The sequence below is a fragment of the Rhinatrema bivittatum genome, chromosome 12 (assembly GCF_901001135.1).
Source record: "Rhinatrema bivittatum chromosome 12, aRhiBiv1.1, whole genome shotgun sequence".
Classification (NCBI taxonomy): domain Eukaryota; kingdom Metazoa; phylum Chordata; class Amphibia; order Gymnophiona; family Rhinatrematidae; genus Rhinatrema; species Rhinatrema bivittatum.
The window spans coordinates 75,757,814-75,778,333 of NC_042626.1; the positions used below are offsets into that span (position 1 = coordinate 75,757,814).

Below are 20,520 nucleotides of genomic sequence, written 5' to 3' on the forward strand. Positions count from 1 at the left end.
AGTCTGCCTCCACCATTAAGGCCTGCACGTTTGGGATTTTATTGCCCAAATTGCGAGCAGTTGTAGTCATAGCTTTCCAATTGTTCTCCCTTGCTATGTTGCATTTCCTAGGAACCTTTTCTGTTTTTTTGAGTGATTGTTATTTTTGCTTCGCATGTCCGTCACAGGTCTTATTCTGCCAGAACCTACTGTTATCTAATTGATTCTGGGTTTTTTAATCCTGGATGGAAGAGTATAGAGTACTCCTTGCATGTATGATGTTCATCTTGTCCTTGCTTGATCTAAGCATTGGTTTGAAATTGGTTGTTCTGCTTTGGTAATGTTTATACTGAAGGGTTGGAAGTAGCACACTGCACTAAGAGGGGGTGCTCTTCAAGTTTGTTTGTATACAAATTGATCATGAAAACCTGACTGATTAGGTGTGCCCCCTGGACAGGATTCAGAAGCACTATCATAGGTGATAGAGAAACCCCAACCATCTCCCCTTACTGATGAAAGGGTGGAGGAGGAATCTCCCCCAGCAGTCTGGGGTAGTGCAAGATCAGGCCTTCCCCTCCCCCCTATCCACATCCTCCCTCTCCTCTGCTGATCTTGTAGTATGGCCTAACACTAAATTTTCAGTAGTGGATCTATGGTACCTTGCTCTCTTGTACAGGTTTCCATGGTAACAGAAAGCTGACTGTAATGAATGAGTTAGGATGCCGCTGGGCTACTCCGAAGGCTAAGGCTCATGGGCTGAAGTTTCCTAATGAAGTGATTGCTACTGTAGGATTGTCACTATTATACTGCCCTGGGAAAAGGAGCTGTACTCTGATGCCTATGAAAATTTGGTGCTGGATGCAATTGGCTATGCTTAAATCTAGCCCGAAAGGCGGTGGCTAAAAGTGGAAGATGATGCAGCACTGGACTCTCCAGCTCCTGAAGCAGATGCCAAGCTTCCATCCACTGTCAGTGGTGGGTGGGCATCAGCCATTACTTAGTTATTTGAACGAAGCAGTTGCTGTTAAAAAATTACTAATGCCTTCAACCGTTTATGGGATAAGTTCAATACCCTTAGCTGTGCTGAAGTTTTGACTAAGCTGTGCTGGGAGAAGCTATGGGCTTTTGAAAAATGACTAATTTAGAGACATTAAAGATTTTAATTGCATTGAAACAAAAAAATAAGCATTTATTTATTTATTTGAGTTTTTTCTATACTGGCATTCGTGATAAGTATCACATCATGCCGGTTTACAATGAACAAGGGGGTGTAATAATAGGTTACAATAAAAAGAACAAATAACAGGGGCTGAGTGAAAACAATTGCAGTTACAATAAAACAAGGAAATGTACAACTAGGAGGAGAGAAAGGTGATAGGAATTTAACAAATACATTTAACAAACTTTAACAGAATGCATTTATGGTATTTACTAGCTTATGCCATTTGCAATGTTATAGTTTTCTGCGTTAATCTATATAATTTAACATCACTTACAGTAAAAACTACTGGGGCATAATTTGTTATAACACAGTAAAGGGTTATCATCCATCCGTGCATCCAGTACTGGCTATCAGCCCTTGGTATTTATTATTTTATTTCCTCTGTGGGGTTGTCAGGTAATTATAGGGCCATTTACAATTGTTACGCTTTCTTTAACATGATATGAGCCAAACCTGTGACCGAATGTAATCCTGCTTAAGAAAGAAAGGCGCCTTAGTCTCAGGCAAAGAGACGGAGAAGGTCAAAGCAATATTCTTTCAGCAGGCTTTTGCATGAAGTGTGTATTTTATGCTGTAGTCTTATACTGTTTTATGTGGGCAGCCATAGAGGGAAGCAAGCGTTTCTTTACTAACATCTATGTTTCTACGCTATTTTTAATTTTGTTTTCTCTGCTTAAAGAATAATAGGATCGATAAGTTTTTCAGCAAACCCTTGTCAAAGTTGGTTTTCAAACAAGCATTAAGTATGATAACTAGGAACTGCTCTGCAGAACAAGAAGCAAAAACTCAAATCGTACAGGAGCGGCCAGTGATTAAGCAGGCGCTATTGCTTGCTAGAGCGTGACCGATCTCTATAATTTGTAATTCTTTTAAAATGTATTAAGTGGTGTAAGCTTCTGAGTTGGGTCTCGGCTCCCATTTTTTGCTTAGCTATCCGTTTAAATGCCCTAAGCACGTTTGTTTATCCCGCTATAATGACGTCACCGAGAGGCCCTCACCAGATCGCCTTCTGATTGGTTACAGCTGGTTGTCCATAATTCGGAAACCGGAAATGGCTGCGGCTGTAAAGAGGAAAACGGAATCGGGAACAGGCGCGAGGGCCGGTGACAAGTCCGGAGCGAAGCGGGAACTGGAAGCATGAGTCGGGGGTAGGGATGGGTGTCGTGCGGGGTTGCCATGGGGATCACAGAGCGGGTCAGGCTGTGCGCCGCGGCCAATCAGAGGCGCTCTTGTTGCGGGGTGTGCGTCCCGTGTGTGCCGGGGCGGAGAGCGGCAACGTTCGACTGGCGCTGCGGATCGGGCCCGTGCCGCTCCTCTTTGCCGTGCTCTACGTGCGCTCCCGGCTGCCGCCCGAAGCTTCCGGCCCCGGCAGGCGCTGCCTCCGGCCCAGGCGGGAGGCCCCAGGCCCGCCCCCTCTGGCCGTAGCCGGCCAATGAGCGGTGGCGATGCTGGCAGGTGCGAGTGTTTTTGTTTTGGGTTTGGAAGTTGAGGCTGTGGAGAGGAGCTGGGCCCGGAGGAGAGACGGCGGAGCCCCGGCACAGGCAGCGGGAAGGGACCGGCCGGGGACAGGGGCAGCAGTCCAGATGAGGAGGGAGATGAATGGGGTGACCAAGAGCCGGTTTGAGGTACGTTAGAAGGAGCAAGGAGGTAGTCTGCCCCCTAATCGGGTAAAACACCTGGAAAAGAGGCGACGACTCCCCCCCCCCCCCCTTCTGCTTCTCTCCTGGGAAACGAGCCGGGTACAAGAGGGAGGGGGCCGCCCGTCCCGTCAGGTCAGAGGAAAGTTGACGGGGCTGTTATTCCGAGGGAGGCGGAGGAAAGGGTCTTTAGCTCTCCTCCCCGGAAGGGAGGGTAATAAATGTGGGAGCAGGGGGCCCTTGATCTCCTAAGCCCCTTCCTTGGGTTCCCTTTGACTTAAACTGCAGCCCTGGTCTTCGTACGGATCCAGTGAGTAGAAGGAGGTTTTCACTCGGATTCTGAATTCGTATTTGGGTTTGGGGTGAGGCCCCCCCCCCCCCCCCCCCCCCCGAGGTCTCAGGAGGCCCTTGAAACTTGTAGGGGGGTGCATCATTCTCTCGCTCTGCTGTGGGCAGTATCAAACTTTTCCCTGTTTGCGGCAGTCATAGTCGGGCACGGAGAATCTGTCCAGACCTGTTGCAGCTCCCCGTGCTCGTCCACGGCCGCGCACGCCTGTGGGCTTTAGTCAGGACGATGATTGTGGGGAAACTCCACAGAACACGGGAGGAGATGCGTCAAAATGCTGGCTACTGCTGCTGTCTTTTCTTTTCTTTTTTTAAACTTTACATTGTGGTTAATTAGTGTCGGTATTCTTCCGTAACCCTTTCAGGAGAAACCTGCAAGCAGTTGGATCCCTGCAGACAAAATGACTTTTAATCCCTCTGCTTGGGGGGATAGAAGGTGCTGCTGTTGCCGGGTGTGTGTCCAGCTCTTCCTTTTATTGTTGTGACAGCTGTTAGGAGGAAACCAGGGGCAGTCCACAATGAATGACACAGTTTGGTTTGCTTAGTTTATTGGGATTTCAGTCAGAAAACAGCGAACATAGCAGTTTGGCCTCCTTTGTTCTTCTCTAGCAGTGTATTGCAGTCTGACTGTTATAAAGCAACCCACAGGACAATGATTCCAGCAGACTCTTGTTGATATATAAATGCCACATGGAGCATCTGCTGATCTCCAAAGGCACATATGAACCAGTCACTGGATATATTTTGTTTTCATAGTAATAAGAATTCACATAATATGCTGATAATTTTCTGCTTCAATCCACAGGACTTTTTTTTTTATATATGTTACATGAATTTTATTTTTTCAGTTTTCTGTTTCTATAATATAATTGGAATTAGGAATGTATGCAGAGCATACATTGCTGCTGCTACTGATCTACATATTTTTTTTATTATAAAGCTGCCTTTGTAAATCCCAAATTCTATAATTTGGCAGAATAATACTTACGTCCTATTGAATTGATGTACGGTAGTCTTGCATCAGGGCGTGAGCTTACTTTATTTTGTATAGAGAGCTATTGGTGTACATAGAGCTGTAGAAAATAAGTCCCTATGGCCTGCAGTTGTAAACTCATCTACAAATATTTATCTGGCTAAAGGGTGTCGCCTACAGCTTTGCTGACTTTCCTCTGTTTTAGCTTGGCTTGTGTTCCTCTGCTGATCCTGCATGTGATTGGAGTATTATAAAGGGAAGTGATTTAGGAATGAAAAGAATCACCAGTGTGAGTCCAGCTCATCTGGATCCTGGTGTTTTGCTGTAATCGCTTAAACTGCCTTGTGTCTTACAGGTACAAATCAGGGTTTGATGCATGTTATATGTTTCCATTGTTGGTGACCTGACATGAAGCCTGGGTGCCCGATGTGCTAAACTACGACAAACCGGAGCCCCCTCTTTAACTGCAATGCTTGAATTGACGTACCTCCATGCTAATAGCCACCATTAAAATCATGAGAGGTCTAGAACGGGTAGATGTGAATCGGTTATTTACTCTTTCGGATAATAGAAAGACCAGGGGGCACTCCATGAAGTTAGCATGTGGCACATTTAAAACTAATCGGAGAAAGTTCTTTTTTACTCAACGCACAATTAAACTCTGGAATTTGTTGCCAGAGGATGTGGTTAGTGCAGTTAGTGTAGCTGGGTTTAAAAAAGGATTGGATAAGTTCTTGGAGGAGAAGTCCATTACCTGCTATTAATTAAGTTGACTTAGAAAATAGCCACTGCTATTACTAGCAAAGGTAACATGGAATAGACTTAGTGTTTGGGTACTTGCCAGGTTCTTATGGCCTGGATTGGCCACTGTTGGAAACAGGATGCAGGGCTTGATGGACCCTTGGTCTGACCCAGTATGGCATGTTCTTATGTTCTTATTAGTCCTCAAAAGTGATGAGCATTACAGCTGGGGAAGCTAGGAGAGGGGAATTAAATTCATGGGCTTGCTTGCACTGAGGACAGAACTGGGAGCAAGTGCGTCCGGAGAACGCCTTTCCTTCTAACACACATACACAATGGGAAAAACCTTTTCCTGAGTTATTTATGGTACAGATATTTGTTTTGAAGCTTAAGCTGTTTTTCTCCTGTATTTTCGCATCTAGATTATACAGCGCAGTAATTTTAAGAAATTACCTTTTTCGAAGACTTATGACCTTGCTCGTCTCCAGTTAATATGCATGTTGGAGATCTTTAAAATGACTGTTTTAGAATATATTAATTAGAATTTTCTTCACTAACACATTTGCCATGAGAGAAGAGGGACTTAGTAGATGCATTTTGTTGTTAGACCTGCAGGGGTTTTGCTGTTGACCAATATGGAAACATGGGGGAATATTATTATATCAGAGAGCAGGGCATTTATTTTGTGTGTTAGTGGAGCACAGTGAAAAGAGGATTGGTGCCATTAGCTCTGATGTGTAATACATAAAGAATGAGAGGCTGAGGAATTCTGTGACTACATAGTAGCTGTTGATTGTGAAACACTGAACACATTTCACCATTCAGCTGGCCACTGTTGCTAAATGTAGACCAAGAGAAGAGGTCAGAGTCCCACTTCACCCACTTTATGGACAAACTGGTTCTCAGATTAATCCCACAAGTTTCCTACAGCCAGGCAAGGCTGACCTCTGACAGGAAGTAAATGTTTGAGAAGTCATCAGGCATAATACAATTAAGCATCCTGATAATGTTTCCATTGCATGTAGATTGCTTTAAAATGTCAACAAAAGAAGACAAATGGAAAAAAATGCTGAATTGTAACTGCAGGGGAGATTGGAGAGTTCAGGGAAGGGGCACAGAGATAGAACTCTAGGACTGTGATATAGAGCTTGTCTGTAGTTTGCTGGTTCAGACCTGGCATGGGGTTTTTAAGCAAAAGTGCTTACCATTTGAAAATCCTTTGAAATGAGTAGGTAGTTTTGATCCAGTTTCTCTGGTAGACTGGTATCGTTATAATTAGGGAGGAATAATATTTTAAAAAACTGGTGTATGGGCTGAGGGCTGAGCGGCAGTGCTTCATGCTGCCATGTTGAGGATGCTCAGGTTGATTCCTGGATGGGGATCTTTCATGCCCTGCGAAGGCAGTATTCATTGCCATGGAGGGAGGGAGATGCCTGGTAGCCAGATTTAGCACCTATTGTACAAGCTCCTGGCCTCAGGACAGGTGCTGCAGTGATGGGAGGCGGAGGGGCTATTAAAATAGAGGAAATATTCCCTGGGAGCTGTGAGGCTTCTGGTGCCAGATCCCAGTGCTAGAAAAATATGAGAAAGGGGCCAAAAATAAAAATCAAGCCTGAGTGCCAGACCAGAATTTAGGGGCCAGGGAAATGTTTTCTCTGAATTTTTTATTTTTTCTTAGTGTTAATCTTTGTGGGAGAGAGCATGTTGGAGGTTGTGCATATTTTGGTTTTAATTCTGTTTGCTTGCCCCTTCCTGCACTCCCTTTCTCCAGTCTCTCTCTACCTTACCATCTGCAGCAGTGTTTGCTTCCCTTGTATAAGCTCTTGGGGTTTTCCAGCCCACTCTCACATTTAGCACCCTTCTGTCTTTAATCATCCCATAATAAGGTTTGTTATACTTTTGCAAACTTCGTTTCCGTTGTAACACAGTGAACGATGGCAAATAAAATGGTCCAAGTTTAAATGTTTTTATCAAAAATTTTATGTATTTTATGACTATGATTTTATATTTGGAAATTCAAATGTTTTAATTGTGCATTTGATAACGAGTTGTAAACCGATATGATGATTCCTACGAACGTCGGTATAGAAAAACTAATAAATAAATCTGCTCTGTCCACCTTATGTAGATGTGCATACAGATCCCCATATGGAAGCTGAACTCTCTCCCTTCCCTTAGGGTTGTAACTCCTACTCCATTCAGGTTACCCCAGTGCTGTTAACTTTCTCTTGCCACTAAGGATCTTTTTTTTTTTTATTCCAGTACTATTTTTGTTTCCTCTACCATCGCTAGGAAGGCATTTCAGGTATCCCTCGCCATCTCCTTGAAACAAGCCTTGATTCAGGGACCCATATTGGTGCAGATCCATGGAAGCATTCCTAATGTGTCACTTAAGTATTCATATTTAATTGTTAAGTGAGGATTTCAGTTTGCATGTGGGCAACCTGGCCTAACTAATTAGGCTTTTCTATCCTCCCTGATAAATGATTTAGTACAGCTCATTGATTTCCCCACTCACATGGGAGACTACACACTGGATTTGGTGTTTTGATACAAACGGATGGGGGCCTTGGGTTGCTGGGCTATCAGGTGGTTCCATAGTTCAATCATTAAGTTGTTTGGTTTGCTTTCTGTTTTAATAATTTTTCTAACATAAGGAAATAATTGGGAGGCTCAGAGCAAGACCTGAAAAGAGAAAATAGCTGTGAAATTGAGTGAATCCAGGATGGAATGTTTGTGGAAGAGGGTGGATAGTTCATTACTGCAGATTGGTAAAAAGTTGTCAGACTGCAACGTGGAAGTCTCTCTCTAAGAAAAAGTATCTCAAGGGGCGCTCTGGCTCACAAATGATTTGTGCCTGTTAAATACATTAGTTTGACCCATGAAGAGAATGTGGGTTAAACTCTACAATGAACCCCATGGGATGCAGTGGTGAACATCCGCTAATTGATACACTGAGGTCCTTGATGTTAAAAGGAAATTTTATCTCTGATTAATTGAGGTGGCAGGAAATATTTCCAAAGAAGCATTTGATATAGTGAATCCTGTATTGGGCAAAAGTTCACTTAAAGGAAGGGGAGACCTCAACTGAGCCAGATTATAAAGGCTTTGTCTTTTATATTTCATAACAAAGATGGATGTATAGCTTGCTAAGGACCTTAGAAACTAAGAGGATGGATAAGTAATTACCAATTTGTGACTAATCTGAGAAGATGTCTTTCACCACTATACTTAGTGGAGTTTAGACATCGTGACTGAAGCATGAGCTGCCTATTGTGTGTTAGACCCTTGTCCAACTGACCTTGTAAAAAGGCTGCCAGATAATATCTTAGAACATTGGTTATGGATGATTAGTTTACTTGAAGAGGGATGTATGCCTCTTTGTTGGCGCAAGTCCTGTGTCAGATAATGGGGAACAAATGCCACTTGTCCTTTTTGGACTTGTTTTCCACTGGTAATTTGGTGGCGCACTCTCTTCTCTGGGACAGATGTAATCTGTTGGATTTAAGAGGCAAGGGATTCAGTAGATTACCTCATTTGTTGGGCAGATCAGATGTGGTCCGTGTAAGGGTAGCTGTTCATACCTGGGAGTTAAGCTGGACTCCATTTTTCACCCAGATTCCCATATTTTACAGGTGATACCGAATGCCTTTCTCAAGCTAAGAGTAATAAGGTCCCACCCATTCTTTGTTCTTAGATCCTTTCAGAAAGTCATTCACTCAGTGACATATCATAGTTGGACTACTGTAATGGCCTATAGAGAAAAGCATAGAAGTGATAGCAGAAATGGACCTAATGCTCTGCCCAGCAAACTCCCATAGTTATCAGTTTCCCATACTTATTAGTTACCCAGACTGCCAAGGTCAAGGCTCTTGGTTACTGTTTACAATTTCCTTTCACCCCTTGCTATTGAAGCAAAGAGCAATGTTGGAGTTGCATCAGAAGTGTAGGATCAGGCTTTTTGGTTAAGGGTAGTCACTGCTGCATCAAGCAAGTTACCCCCATGCTTATTTGTTTTCCCAGACTGTACAGTTCAATGTCCTTGTTGGTTGTTGTCTGAATCCAATTCCTCTTTTCCCCCTGCTGTTGAAGCAGCAAGCAATGATGGAGTTGCTTCAACAGTATGAAGGCTTATTTGTTAAGGGTAGTATCCGCCACACCAGCAAGTTATCCCCCATACCTCTTACTTCATTACCCTCTCCCTTGCCTTTAGGGATCCACAGCGTTTATCTCAATCCCTTTTGAAATCTTTCACGGTTTTTGTCTTCACCTCCTTCTCCGGAAGGGCAATCCAGGCATCCACCATCTTGTCTGTGAAGACATATTTCCTGGCATTGATTCTGAGCTGTCCTCCCCAGAGTTTCGTTTTGTGATCCCTAGTTCTATTGGTTTCTTTCCAGCGGAAAAGGTTTGTTGATCATGCATCATTAAAACCTTTCAAGTATCTGAAGTTCCTGTATGTACCCAGATCAGTCCAGACCAGTGGGTTATGCACTCCCACCAGCAGATGGCGTCAGAGAGCAAAGCTTCGAGGAACTGGTATCCCAGCAGATGGTGGTCATGTATACCTGCAGCTCTGTGTGAAATGAATTTTTCTTGCTCCCTGAGGTGCTAGGTTCAGTGTCTGGGCCATCTCTCAGGTAGAGCTGGGTGAACAGGGGGTTGGTTACCCTTGGTGGTGCTAGCCCGTGTGGTTCTGGGTCCCCTGATAGCCAGGGGACTGGCTCCCCCTCAGTGTCTGCGGTAAAGTAGCATGGGATCTTCTTGGTGTTTGGGTAATTGCCAGGTTCTTGTAGCCTGGATTGGCTACTGTTGGAAACAGGATGCTGGGCTTGATGGACCCTTGGTCTGACCCAGCATGGCAATTTCTTATGTTCTGAAGTAGCCCCCTTGGGGATTTTTTTCTATTATTCTTAGCTTAGGCTTTATTTTTTTCTGTTACTAGAGGTTAAAGTTTTTGTGTAAAAAAAACAAAACAAAACAGGTCCTAATTCCCTGTTCACCATGGTTCCCGGGGTAAATCAATCTGCCCGGTGGTGCAGAGCCAGGCAGACCCCTGAAGAGGAGGGGAGAGTGTTTCAGCCCTGGTAAGAACCTCCGAGGACGCTTTTAGGCTCCCTGCCTCATTTTTATCGCGGTGGCCATTTTTTTTCTTTTTCAACCTCCAACGTGGCTCCCCAGCATTCCTGGAGCCAATTTTCTCGGTGTTTTTGGTGGGGGTCACCAGGGCTGGATGGCAGCACCTGTTTTCTTCTGGGGGGGAGTTGTATGCCCCTTTTTGCAGGAGGAATAAGAACCAATTTTCCTGTCTGTGTCATATCTCCTCTGCACCTCCTCTCCTCCAGGTAATACATATTCAGATTCTTCAGCTTCTCCTAATAAGTCATTTGGAGTCCCCCCACCATTTTGGTCGCCCTTCTCTGGACTGCCTCCATCCTGTCTCTGTCCCTTCGGAGATACGGTCTCCAGAACTGAACACAGTACTCCAGGTGAGGCCTCACCAAGGACCTGTACAAGGGGATCATCACTTCCTTTTTCTTACTCGATATTCCTCTCTCTTTGCAGCCCAGCATTCTTCTAGCTTTAGCTATTGCCTTGTCACATTGCTTTTTGCGATCTTTAGATCGCTAGGTACTATCACCCCCAAGGTTTCTCCTGTTTCTTGCACAGCAACGCTTCACCCCCCATCGCATACAGTTCTTTCGGATTACCGCATCCCAGATGGATGACTCTACACTTCTTGGCATTAAATCCCAGTTGCCATATCTTCGACCACTCTTCAAGCTTCCTTAAATCTCATCTCATTCTCTCCACTTATTCAGACATGTCCACTCTGTTGCAAATTTTAGTATCTTAAGCAAATAGACAAACTTTACTTTCTGTCCATTCCACAGTGTTGCTCACAAAGATGTTGAACAGAACCGATCCCTGCAGCACTCCCCTTAACACCGTTCTCTCTTCAGAGCAGGTTCCGTTTACCATCACACGCTGTCTCCTATCCGTCAACCAGTTTGTAATCCACGCCACCACCTTCGCGCTCACTCACAAGCCTTCTATGTGGGACTGTATCAAAAGCTTTGCTAAAATCCAATTAAATCACATTGAGTGCTCTTCCCTGATCCAGTTTTGTAGTCTCCCAATCAGATTCATCTGACAGGACCTTCCCCTGGTGAGTCTGTGCTGTCTCTGATCGAGCAACCCACCAGATTGTAGGTAGTTCATTATCCTTTCTTTCAGCAGTCTCCATTAATTTTCCCCACCACCGAGGTGGGCTAACAGCCTGTAATTTCCTGCCTCCTCTCTTGTGAAGCGGGACCACCACTGCTCTTTTCCAGCACTCGGCACCTCTCCCATTTCCAGGGATCTATTGAAGAGGTCACTCAGTGGGCCCCCCAGCACATTTCTGAGCTCCCTCAGTATCCCAGGATGAATCTCATCAGGCCCCATGGCTTTGTCCACTTCCAGCTTTCCTAGTGTTTCCCATTCATTCTCTTCCTTAAACAGGGTTTTGTCAAATCCACAGCCTTGTTAACTAGTGACGGTCCTTCTTCAGGGTCTTCCTTAGTGAACACCAAACTGAAGTATTTGCTTAATATTTCCATCTTTCTTTGTCTCTCTCCACACACTAATCCTTTTCACCTTTCAGTTTCTCTACCACTTCAGACCTCTCTCCTTTTTTCTGATGTATCTGAAAAAAGTTTTTTTCTTCTTTACCTCTTTGGCAATCCTTTCTTTCCGCCAGGCTTTTTGCTTTCCTGATTACTTTCTTCGTCTCTGTTTAACCAGATATTCTTCCCTGTGTTCTTCTTTTTGGGATCCTTTATATTTCTTGAATGCTGTTCTTTTTATTTTTATCTGCCACCTCCTTTGAAAACCAGATAGGCTTATTAGTTTCTTGCTTTTGTTAACTTTTCTAACATAAAGATTAGTTGACTTTGTAATTGTTCCTTTTAGTTTGCCCCACAGTTGTTCCACCTCTCTCATTCTCTCCCAGTCTTTTAAGTTCCATCTCCAGGAATTTTCCCATTTCAGCAAAGTCCGTATTTTTGAAGTTCAAAACTCGGGTCTTCGTGTGACTTCTCTGTATCCTACTTGCAATATCAAATGATACCGTTTGATGGATCACTGGTGCTAAGGTGAGCACCCACCCGAATATTTGAGATGCTGTCCCCGTTTGTGAGCACTAAGTCGAGAATAGCTCCCTCCCTTGAGGGTTTCATTACCATTTGTTTGAACAGAGCCCCTTGCAGGGCATCCACTATCTCTCTGCTTCTGGTAGATTCCACAGAAGGGATCCTCCAGTCTCCATCTGGCAGATTAAAATCTCCAACAATCAGCACTTCTCCCTTCTTTCACACCTTTTTGATGTCTTCAATCAGCTCTCTGTCTAGTTCTTCCGTTTGAGTCAGACGCCTGTAAACTACTCCAGTAAAAATGGATGCACTATTCTCTTTTTTTTTTTTGGATGGCCCACAATGCTTCTTCTCTACTGCCTATTCTTGCAGTTCAGTTGCCTGGATATTGTTTTTGCTATATGTGGGCCTCCCTTAGTGGCTCATGAATAGGCTGCAACCTGAGTGGTTTGTAAATTCGAAGTGCACCTCAATGACTCCGATTTTGGGATCATTACATTTGCTTCCGATTTGGATGAATACAGTTTAAAATACTTTCATTGTCTTTTTGAATGATGTAGGGCAGTGGTTCTCAACCTCTTTCCCATCGTGACACACCTGGCAGACCACGCTCACATGTGTGACACACTGCTCATTACAGTTCACGGCGGAAATAAAAAAAAAAAAAGGTCTAGTATTATTTTTATTGTTAAGAATGACACAAGGAAAAGATATGTATTCTGTCTGAACAAAAATTGCATAAATAGTAAACATCCCACACCAAAACAGCACTAATTTCCAGCACTTAAATAGTAACCACCTTACCTAAGAAAAGGCAACACTAAAAATATTACACCAGGCCTTAAGACACCAATACATCTCCTATTAGGAAAACGGACCAAGTCAGGCTGCTATAGAGCCCTACACAGAAACTACACGCCAGCAGAAAACCTCACCTGAATCACATGTGCTGACCCTCACCTAACAAAGAATAAAGAGACCAAAACGCATAACTAGAAGCACGCAGACAAAAACTGAATTGGAAACCGCAACAAGCCAGAGTCTCTGTATGCAGTGCAACAAAGGAAAAAAAGAAACATCACCAGTCCTTATAAAACACATCAAGAAATATAAAATCAGTAGCAGTAAAACCATACTAACAAAAAGAACAGATTATTTGAAAACAGCTGATGAGTGGAATATCCAATAATTAAAAAATCATATAAAAAATTTCTAGATACCAATAAAATATTTCAAAATAGCAGACACAAAGACCCAGTAATGAAAAAGATACAAAAAATGTTTTGCTATTCATACCTGGGAATGTTTGATATCCAGGTGCCCTGAGATTGTTTTGAATTAGCAGGAGGAGGGGTGGTTTGCTTGCAGCATTCTCCTATCTCTCTCTCTCTCTCACACTGGCTCTGTTACACACCTATACACATGCTCTCAATCACTCACATATACACATGCTTTTTCTCTCTCACTTACATAGGCTCTTAATTACACATTTACACACATGCTGTCTATCTTTTCACGCTTACACACTCAGGCTTTCAATCACATACATACATGCTGTCTCTTTCTCTCACACACAGACTCTCATTCACATGCTGACAAACATGCTCTCTTTCTCTCATTTACACACAGGCTGTCAATCACATACTCACATGCTCCCTCACCTAAACCAGCTCTCAATCACACAAAGACACACAGGCTGTTAATCATACATACACATGATCTCTCTAACATACAAAGGATCTCAGTCACACACACACTTTCACACAAACAGGTTTTCAATCACAAATGTACACATACAGGTTCTCAATCATACACTTACATTCATGCGCTCTCTCACACAGGCAGGCTCTCAATCACCCACATACTCTCTTTCACATATACATGCTGTCTCACACAAACAGACACAAGATCTTAAACTCACTCTCTCCCAACCCTAAAGGCAGCAGCAACCACCTTCATTTTCAGCCCTCACGGAGAAAGTCCCATCGGTCGTGAGAGTTGACATTGTTCCTCATTTTACTCTGAGCTGCGCTGCTCATCCTTCAGGCCGCACCTCTCTTCTTTTCTTCGGGCCGATGTTACCAGCACTAGCATGGTCTCTTCTTCCCGTGCACGCACCTGCTATTCACTTCCTCTTCTGGGGCACAGGAAGAAGAGAGCATGCTGGTGCCGCTGACTCCAGCTCTCCTGCTGCGTTCCACCTGGGCTATCAGCATTTTAAGCCCGGGTGGAGGACCTATTTCACTTGCGTAGGGGGAGCAGCTGGGTCAGCAGGGGACAAGGTTGAGAACCGCTGATGTAGAGGATTGGTCTTCTGTACTCTGGGATAAATTTATTTATTTTATTTAAAGTTTTTTTAATACCGGTATTTGTCGAAACATCATATCTGTTTACATGTAACGTGTGACAGAAGGGAAATACATTAAATGGTGAATGCTGAACTTGGGTATATAGATGATAGTTAACAAACTTTGTTAGAGTCAAAACGTTGCATATCATAAATAAGGAATAAGCCATAACATTGCAGTTAGTATTTACAATTAGATTGGGCAGATAAGATTGATGGGAAAGGGAGGGAGGGTGAGGGGTTGAATATAGGGGTTGATCTGGGAAGGCTTTTTTAAAAAGCCAAGTTAAGCTTTTTTTGATTTTTTTGATTTTTGTGTGCTTGCTTCCAGTTGAAGGTCTGATGGCACAGAGTCCCAAAGTGTGGGACCTGCTATAGAGAAAGCACGCATTTTAGTGGAAGTTAGACGATAGGTCTTGTGAGGTGGGATGCGGAGGGTGCCTTTGTGGATTGCTCTGGTGGGGCGTTCAGAGGTATATAGGTGAATGTGGTTGCTAGTCCAGTTAATGTTGCTGTTGTGAAAGGATTTGTGTATAATGAGTAAGTTCTTGTAGAGGATGCGCGTGGAAACAGGCAGCCAATGCAGATCCTTAAGGATTGGAGTTATGTGGTCGGTTCTACGTGAGTTAGTATTCTGGCTGCAGCATTTTGGAGTATTTGTAGGGGTTTAATGTAAGAAGCAGGGAGTCCTAGGAGGATTGCATTGCAGTAGTCCATTTTCGTAAGGATGGTAGCTTGAAAGACGGTGCGAAAGTCTTTGAGGTGTAGGAGGGGTTTATGTTTCTTCAGGGTGTGGAGTTTGAAGAATGAATCTTTTTATCGTGGCGTTGATGAAATTTTTGAAATTGAGTTGGCTGTCAATGGTGACTCCAAGGTATATTCCCAAACATCAGTTGCAGTCTAGTTAGAGGGCATTGCTAATTGACCCCTACTCTGATTGTCTGGAAAGGTTTGTCTTTTTGCTGATGCTGACATCATCTGTAACAGGGTGAACAGCCAGGAAGGGGTAGAAAACATGAGGAGGGATCTAGCAAAGCTCGAGAAATGGTCCAAAGTCTGGCAGCTAAGATTTAATGTTAAAAAATAAAATTGCAGAGGAACACATTTAGGTTACAAAAGCCTAAGGGAAAGGTACAGTATTAGAGCTAAAGTTCTTCTAAGCACAAAGGAAGAGTGGGATTTGGGGGTAATTGTATCTGATGATCTTCAGGTGGCCAAAGGTGGATAAAGTGATGGTAAAAGCCAGAAAGATGCTTGGGTGCACAGGGAGAAGAGGGATGGTCAGCAGAAAATGGGAGGTGATATTGCCCCTGTGTAGGTCCCTGGTGAGACCTCACTTGGAATATTGTGCACAGTTCTGGAGACCCCACCTTCAAAAGGATAGAAACAGGATGGAGTGGGGCCAGAGGGAGGCTGCTAAAATGGGCAGTCGTCTTCATTCTAAAGCATAGGGGATAGACTTAAAGATCTAAACTTGCACACCCTAGAGGAAAGGCGAGAGATAGGGGAGATCTGATAGAGACATTCAAATATCTCACAGATTTCCATGCACATGAGGTAAGTTGTGTTGTGTTTTTTTTTGTTTTGTTTTTTTCAAATGGAAAGGAGGCTCTAGAATGAGGGGTCATGAGATGAGGTTGAAAGGGGGGTAGATTTAGGAGTAATCGTAGGAAATATTTCTTTACAGAGAGGGTGGTGGAGACAAAAACAGCATGGGAAAGCATGAGAGCAATACAGAGAGAGTGATGGGAATTGTAAAGCTAAATTAATTGGACTGGACTGGATGGGCCATCATGTTTCTATTAAAAATATTTGTAGAGCCCAGTTAAAAGCAACAGGTGGTCATGGATTTTCCCTTGTGAAGGTGTTGAATGTTTGGCCAAGAGGCAAGTGCTGTGAGGAAGACAGGCTAAGGTGGAAATGGAGAGTGTGAAGGCTTGGAAAGCTGGGATTCTGATCTATGGTACGGTACCACATTGGGAGTTGGTTGTGGACTGAAGGAATTATCTCCGCCTATTTTAAGTGGGGTTTTTTTTAATTGTTTTACGTATTGTGCCCTTTTTAAATCAGCTTGTATGCTGCTCTGGGTGACCTCTCGTGTGGCCAGGAATGTGGCCACACGAGAGGTACAGAGAAGGGCTACCAAAATGATAAGGGGAATGGAACAACTCCCCTATGAGGAAAGACTAAAGAGATTAGGACTTTTCAGCTTGGAGAAGAGACGACTGAGGGGGGATATGATAGAGGTGTTTAAAATCATGAGAGGTCTAGAACGGGTAGATGTGAATCGGTTATTTACTCTTTCAGATAGTAGAAGGACTAGGGGACACTCCATGAAGTTAGCATGGGGCACATTTAAAACTAATCGGAGAAAGTTCTTTTTTACTCAACGCACAATTAAACTCTGGAATTTGTTGCCAGAGAATGTGGTTCGTGCAGGTAGTATAGCTGTGTTTAAAAAAGGATTGGATAAGTTCTTGGAGGAGAAGTCCATTACCTGCTATTAGGTTCACTTAGAGAATAGCCACTGCCATTAGCAATGGTTACATGGAATAGACTTGGTTTTTGGGTACTTGCCAGGTTCTTGTGGCCTGGATTGGCCACTGTTGGAAACGGGATGCTGGGCTTGATGGACCCTTGGTCTGACCCAGTATGGCATTTTCTTATGTTCTTATGTTCTTATGTTCTTATATGTGTCAGAGTGCTAAAATAACTAACATACATGAGCTGTCCAAGCCATAGCTCTGCCACCCAGGTAATCCAGCACTGTCCCACTTCCCTATTTCTGGTTCTGTTCTTTGTAATTACTCGGCTGTATGTACACCCAGCTGAACTGATGTTATAATGTGAAATCAAGAGCAGGAAGATTGTAACTGGGGCAGTAAACCAGAAGCAAAATTACCATTGGAATGATGTCCCGAAATGGAAGCTTTAAATCTCAATCGAGCATCTCTTCAAATTGTGCTTCAGCTAAGATTGAAGGAGGAGATAAGCACCTTGAGACATTTTTTTTTTTTTCCTATCCTTTATAAGCTACACATTTTTTAAGCATATTTTTGTCTTGGTGTGGCAGGCCCTGGTAAACAGCTGTATGAGGTTCTGGGATTAACAGGGCCACAGGATGAATTTTATTTAAAAAAAAAAAAAGTTTAATCAAAGTATTGTCACTCAGGGCTTTATTTTTAGGGTGCCAACTGGTTTCCCAAGCTGTAGTTGCCTCTGTCAGCCGTGTGCATATGAATTTCTGTCACAAGAAAGCAAAATCAAACTAACTTTCCCAGCATCGCAAATCCCTCACTTGTTGTGCAAATAAATGTATGTGCATAGAGCGGGGAAGATGTAATCCCAGTGTAAAGCAACAGTTTGATTTAATGGTGTTTAAATAAGCCCAAGGAGGGAGAAAAGTGCCTGGCTTCCCCTCCTGAAGCCAGGACTGGGGTGGTGGCTCGGTGCCAGTCCTACGTACTGCTTGTTTCTGGTTCCTGCCTCAGGTCTCCCATTCCTTGAGTTGGCCAAAGCTGCAGATGCTGTGCAGGTAGCACTCCTAGCCCATTGAAAAAAGTCTCTGCCATTACTTACTAGTAACACCTGCTGGCCAGACTTAGGGTGAATGCATTCCAGACCCTCTGGCTGAGGATTGTCACTGCAATGGTTTGGCTAGCTGGAGGTAGGGGAGAGGGTTATAAAATTGTAGCAAAAATACAAGGTAGTTGTGAATGAGGCTCAGGGTGTCAGATCCCTACAATGGCTGGTTCCAAGTAAACTGAAAGCCCAAAATAGGGAGGAAACTGTCAGGTAAAAGCTCTTAAAAACAAGTCATGTGACTTGTTCAATAGCGAGTGGTCAGCGAAAGATTTTTGGCTTTGTTTAGGTAAGGAGTGTGCCAGCTGCATGGTGAATGCTTTTAGTCTGAAGATTTGTAATATGTCCCATGATGCCTGTTTTACCTCTGTCTTCCACATGGAGTGTGGGATCTACGGTGTTTGCGCTTGCAAAAGACACAAGTCTCCTGAAGCTGATTAGCAGCAGCTTACTGCCTGTCTGATCCATCCCTTTCTAAGCTGCTTTGAATTCTTCCTTGCCCCCTTCCACGTGCAGCTGTGCTGCGAGTCTTGCAGAAGAGGCAGACCTTTTGTTAGCCATGGCTGCTTTGGAAATGGGTTTGGAGTGGCTAAGGTCTGTTTCAGGGGGCACAGACTGGGGGAAGCCCTGGATAGCCCAGATCCTTGCTCTCATTTCATTCATAGATTATTTCATCCGTCCGGAAAGGCTGATACCGTACTGGCTGCAGATTTTGGCAGTATTTTTCTTCTTTCTCCCAGGGCAAGCAGGATGGTAGCCCTCACATATGGGTGACATCATCAGATGAAGCCCTGTCATGGAACACTTTTGTCAAAGTTTCTAGAACTTTGACTGGCATGGCTCATGCGGCCTCTGTTTGAGCCCCTGCGCTCCTGCGAGTTCAAGCACCTCACCTGGAAGGTTATCTTTCTGGTGGCAGTTACTTCTGCTCGCAGAGTCAGTGAGCTGCAGGCCCTAGTGACCTATCCGCCTTACACAAGGTTCTTCCACGACAGGGTGGTACTGAGTCGTGCCTAAGATAGTGACTGACTTCCACCTAAATCAGTCCATTGTGTTGCCCACCTTTTTCCTGAGGCCACACTTACACTCAGGTGAGCGGGTTCTGCATACCTTGGACTGCAAATGTGGTCTCACCTTTTATCTAGACCGCTCCACAGCCCACAGGCAGTCCACCCAACTCTGTCTCCTTCGACAAGAATAGACTGGGAGTTGTGTCTGGCAAGCAGACCCTCTCCAATTGGTTGGACTGTATTGCTTTCTGCTACCAGCAAGCAGGCCTTTTGCTGAGGGCCGATGAAAGTGCATTCAGTGAGAGCCATGGCAGCATCAGTGGCGCACTTCCGGGCAGTCCCTATCTCCGAAATCTGCAAGGCCGCGACATGGAGTTTCTTTACACTTTCGCAGCCCATTACTGTCTGGATAAGGAAGGTCAACAGGATAGCGTCTTTGGTCAGTCTGTCCTTCATAATCTGTTTCCAGTGTAACAACCCAACCCTACCTGGGGCCCAGTATGATATTCAGGCTGCCCCGTTGCCAACAGCACCCCTATCGTTGTGCCTGTTGCACATTATTGGGTACTTATTGGCCCGGGGTGTTCAGAGGCCAGCCTGCAGCTTGCTATTCACCCATCTGTGAGGACTACCATCCTGCTTGTCCTTGGAGAAAGCAGAGTTGCTTACCTGTAACAGGTGTTCTCCCAGGACAGCAGGATGTTAGTCCTCATTAATCCTGCCCGCCACCCCACGGAGTTGGGTTTGCTTACATTTTCTTATTTTATTTTTTGCTTGTGCTTTTTTGCTATAAAACGAGACAGAAAGGGGACCCCGTGCGGCCATGGGGTTAGTGGCATGCTGGGCATGCTCAGTGTGCCAGTCAAAGTTCTAGAAACTTTGACAAAAGTGTTCCGTGATAGGGCTCCATCCTGATGATGTCACCCATATGTGAGGGCTAACATCCTGCTGTCCTGGGAGAACACCTGTTACAGATGATGGTGCAAGGAAGAGGGATTCAGTTTTGTTAGGAACTGGGGAACCTTTTGGGGAAGGGGGAGTCTCTTCCGAAGGGATGGGCTCCACCTTAACCAGGGTGGAACCAGACTGCTGGCGCTAACCTTTAAAAAGGAGATAGAGCAGCTTTTAAACTAGAACAAAGGGGAAAGCCGACAGTCGCTCAGCAGCGCATGGTTCGGAGAGATGTATCTTTAAAGGATACTAATGATGCATTAGAATTAGGGCATCCCGACAGTGAGGTTCCAATAATTAGAAAAGTAGTCCAAGTGCCTGTAACTAAAAACTCACCTGAGCTAAAAAATTCTAACTTATCCCTATCAATTAAAAAGCAGAATAAAAATACAATCAAAAAACAAACTTTGAAATGTTTGTATGCTAATGCCAGAAGTCTAAGAAGTAAGATGGGAGAATTAGAATGTATAGCAGTAAATGATGACATAGACTTAATTGGCATCTCAGAGACATGGTGGAAAGAGGATAACCAATGGGACAGTGCTATACCGGGGTACAAATTATATCGCAATGACAGAGAGGAGCAGTCGGGAGGAGGTG

The 20,520-nt window shown here is 44.1% G+C and overlaps 1 protein-coding gene across 7 annotated transcripts in view; it reads left to right on the top strand.

Moving 5' to 3' along the window:
- Positions 1–2,224: 2,224 nt before the first annotated feature.
- The window catches only part of FBXL20 (F-box and leucine rich repeat protein 20), a 142,296-nt gene continuing 124,000 nt past the window's right edge, over positions 2,225–20,520 (top strand). For 2 of the 7 annotated variants that reach the window (XM_029573023.1, XM_029573024.1), the window contains exons 1-2: positions 2,663–2,826; positions 3,549–3,635. In XM_029573023.1, the coding sequence (XP_029428883.1) occupies positions 2,785–2,826; positions 3,549–3,635 (129 nt within the window). In that variant the 5' untranslated portion in view covers positions 2,663–2,784. The other 5 variants (XM_029573025.1, XM_029573028.1, XM_029573030.1 and 2 more) reach the window with 5 other exon arrangements.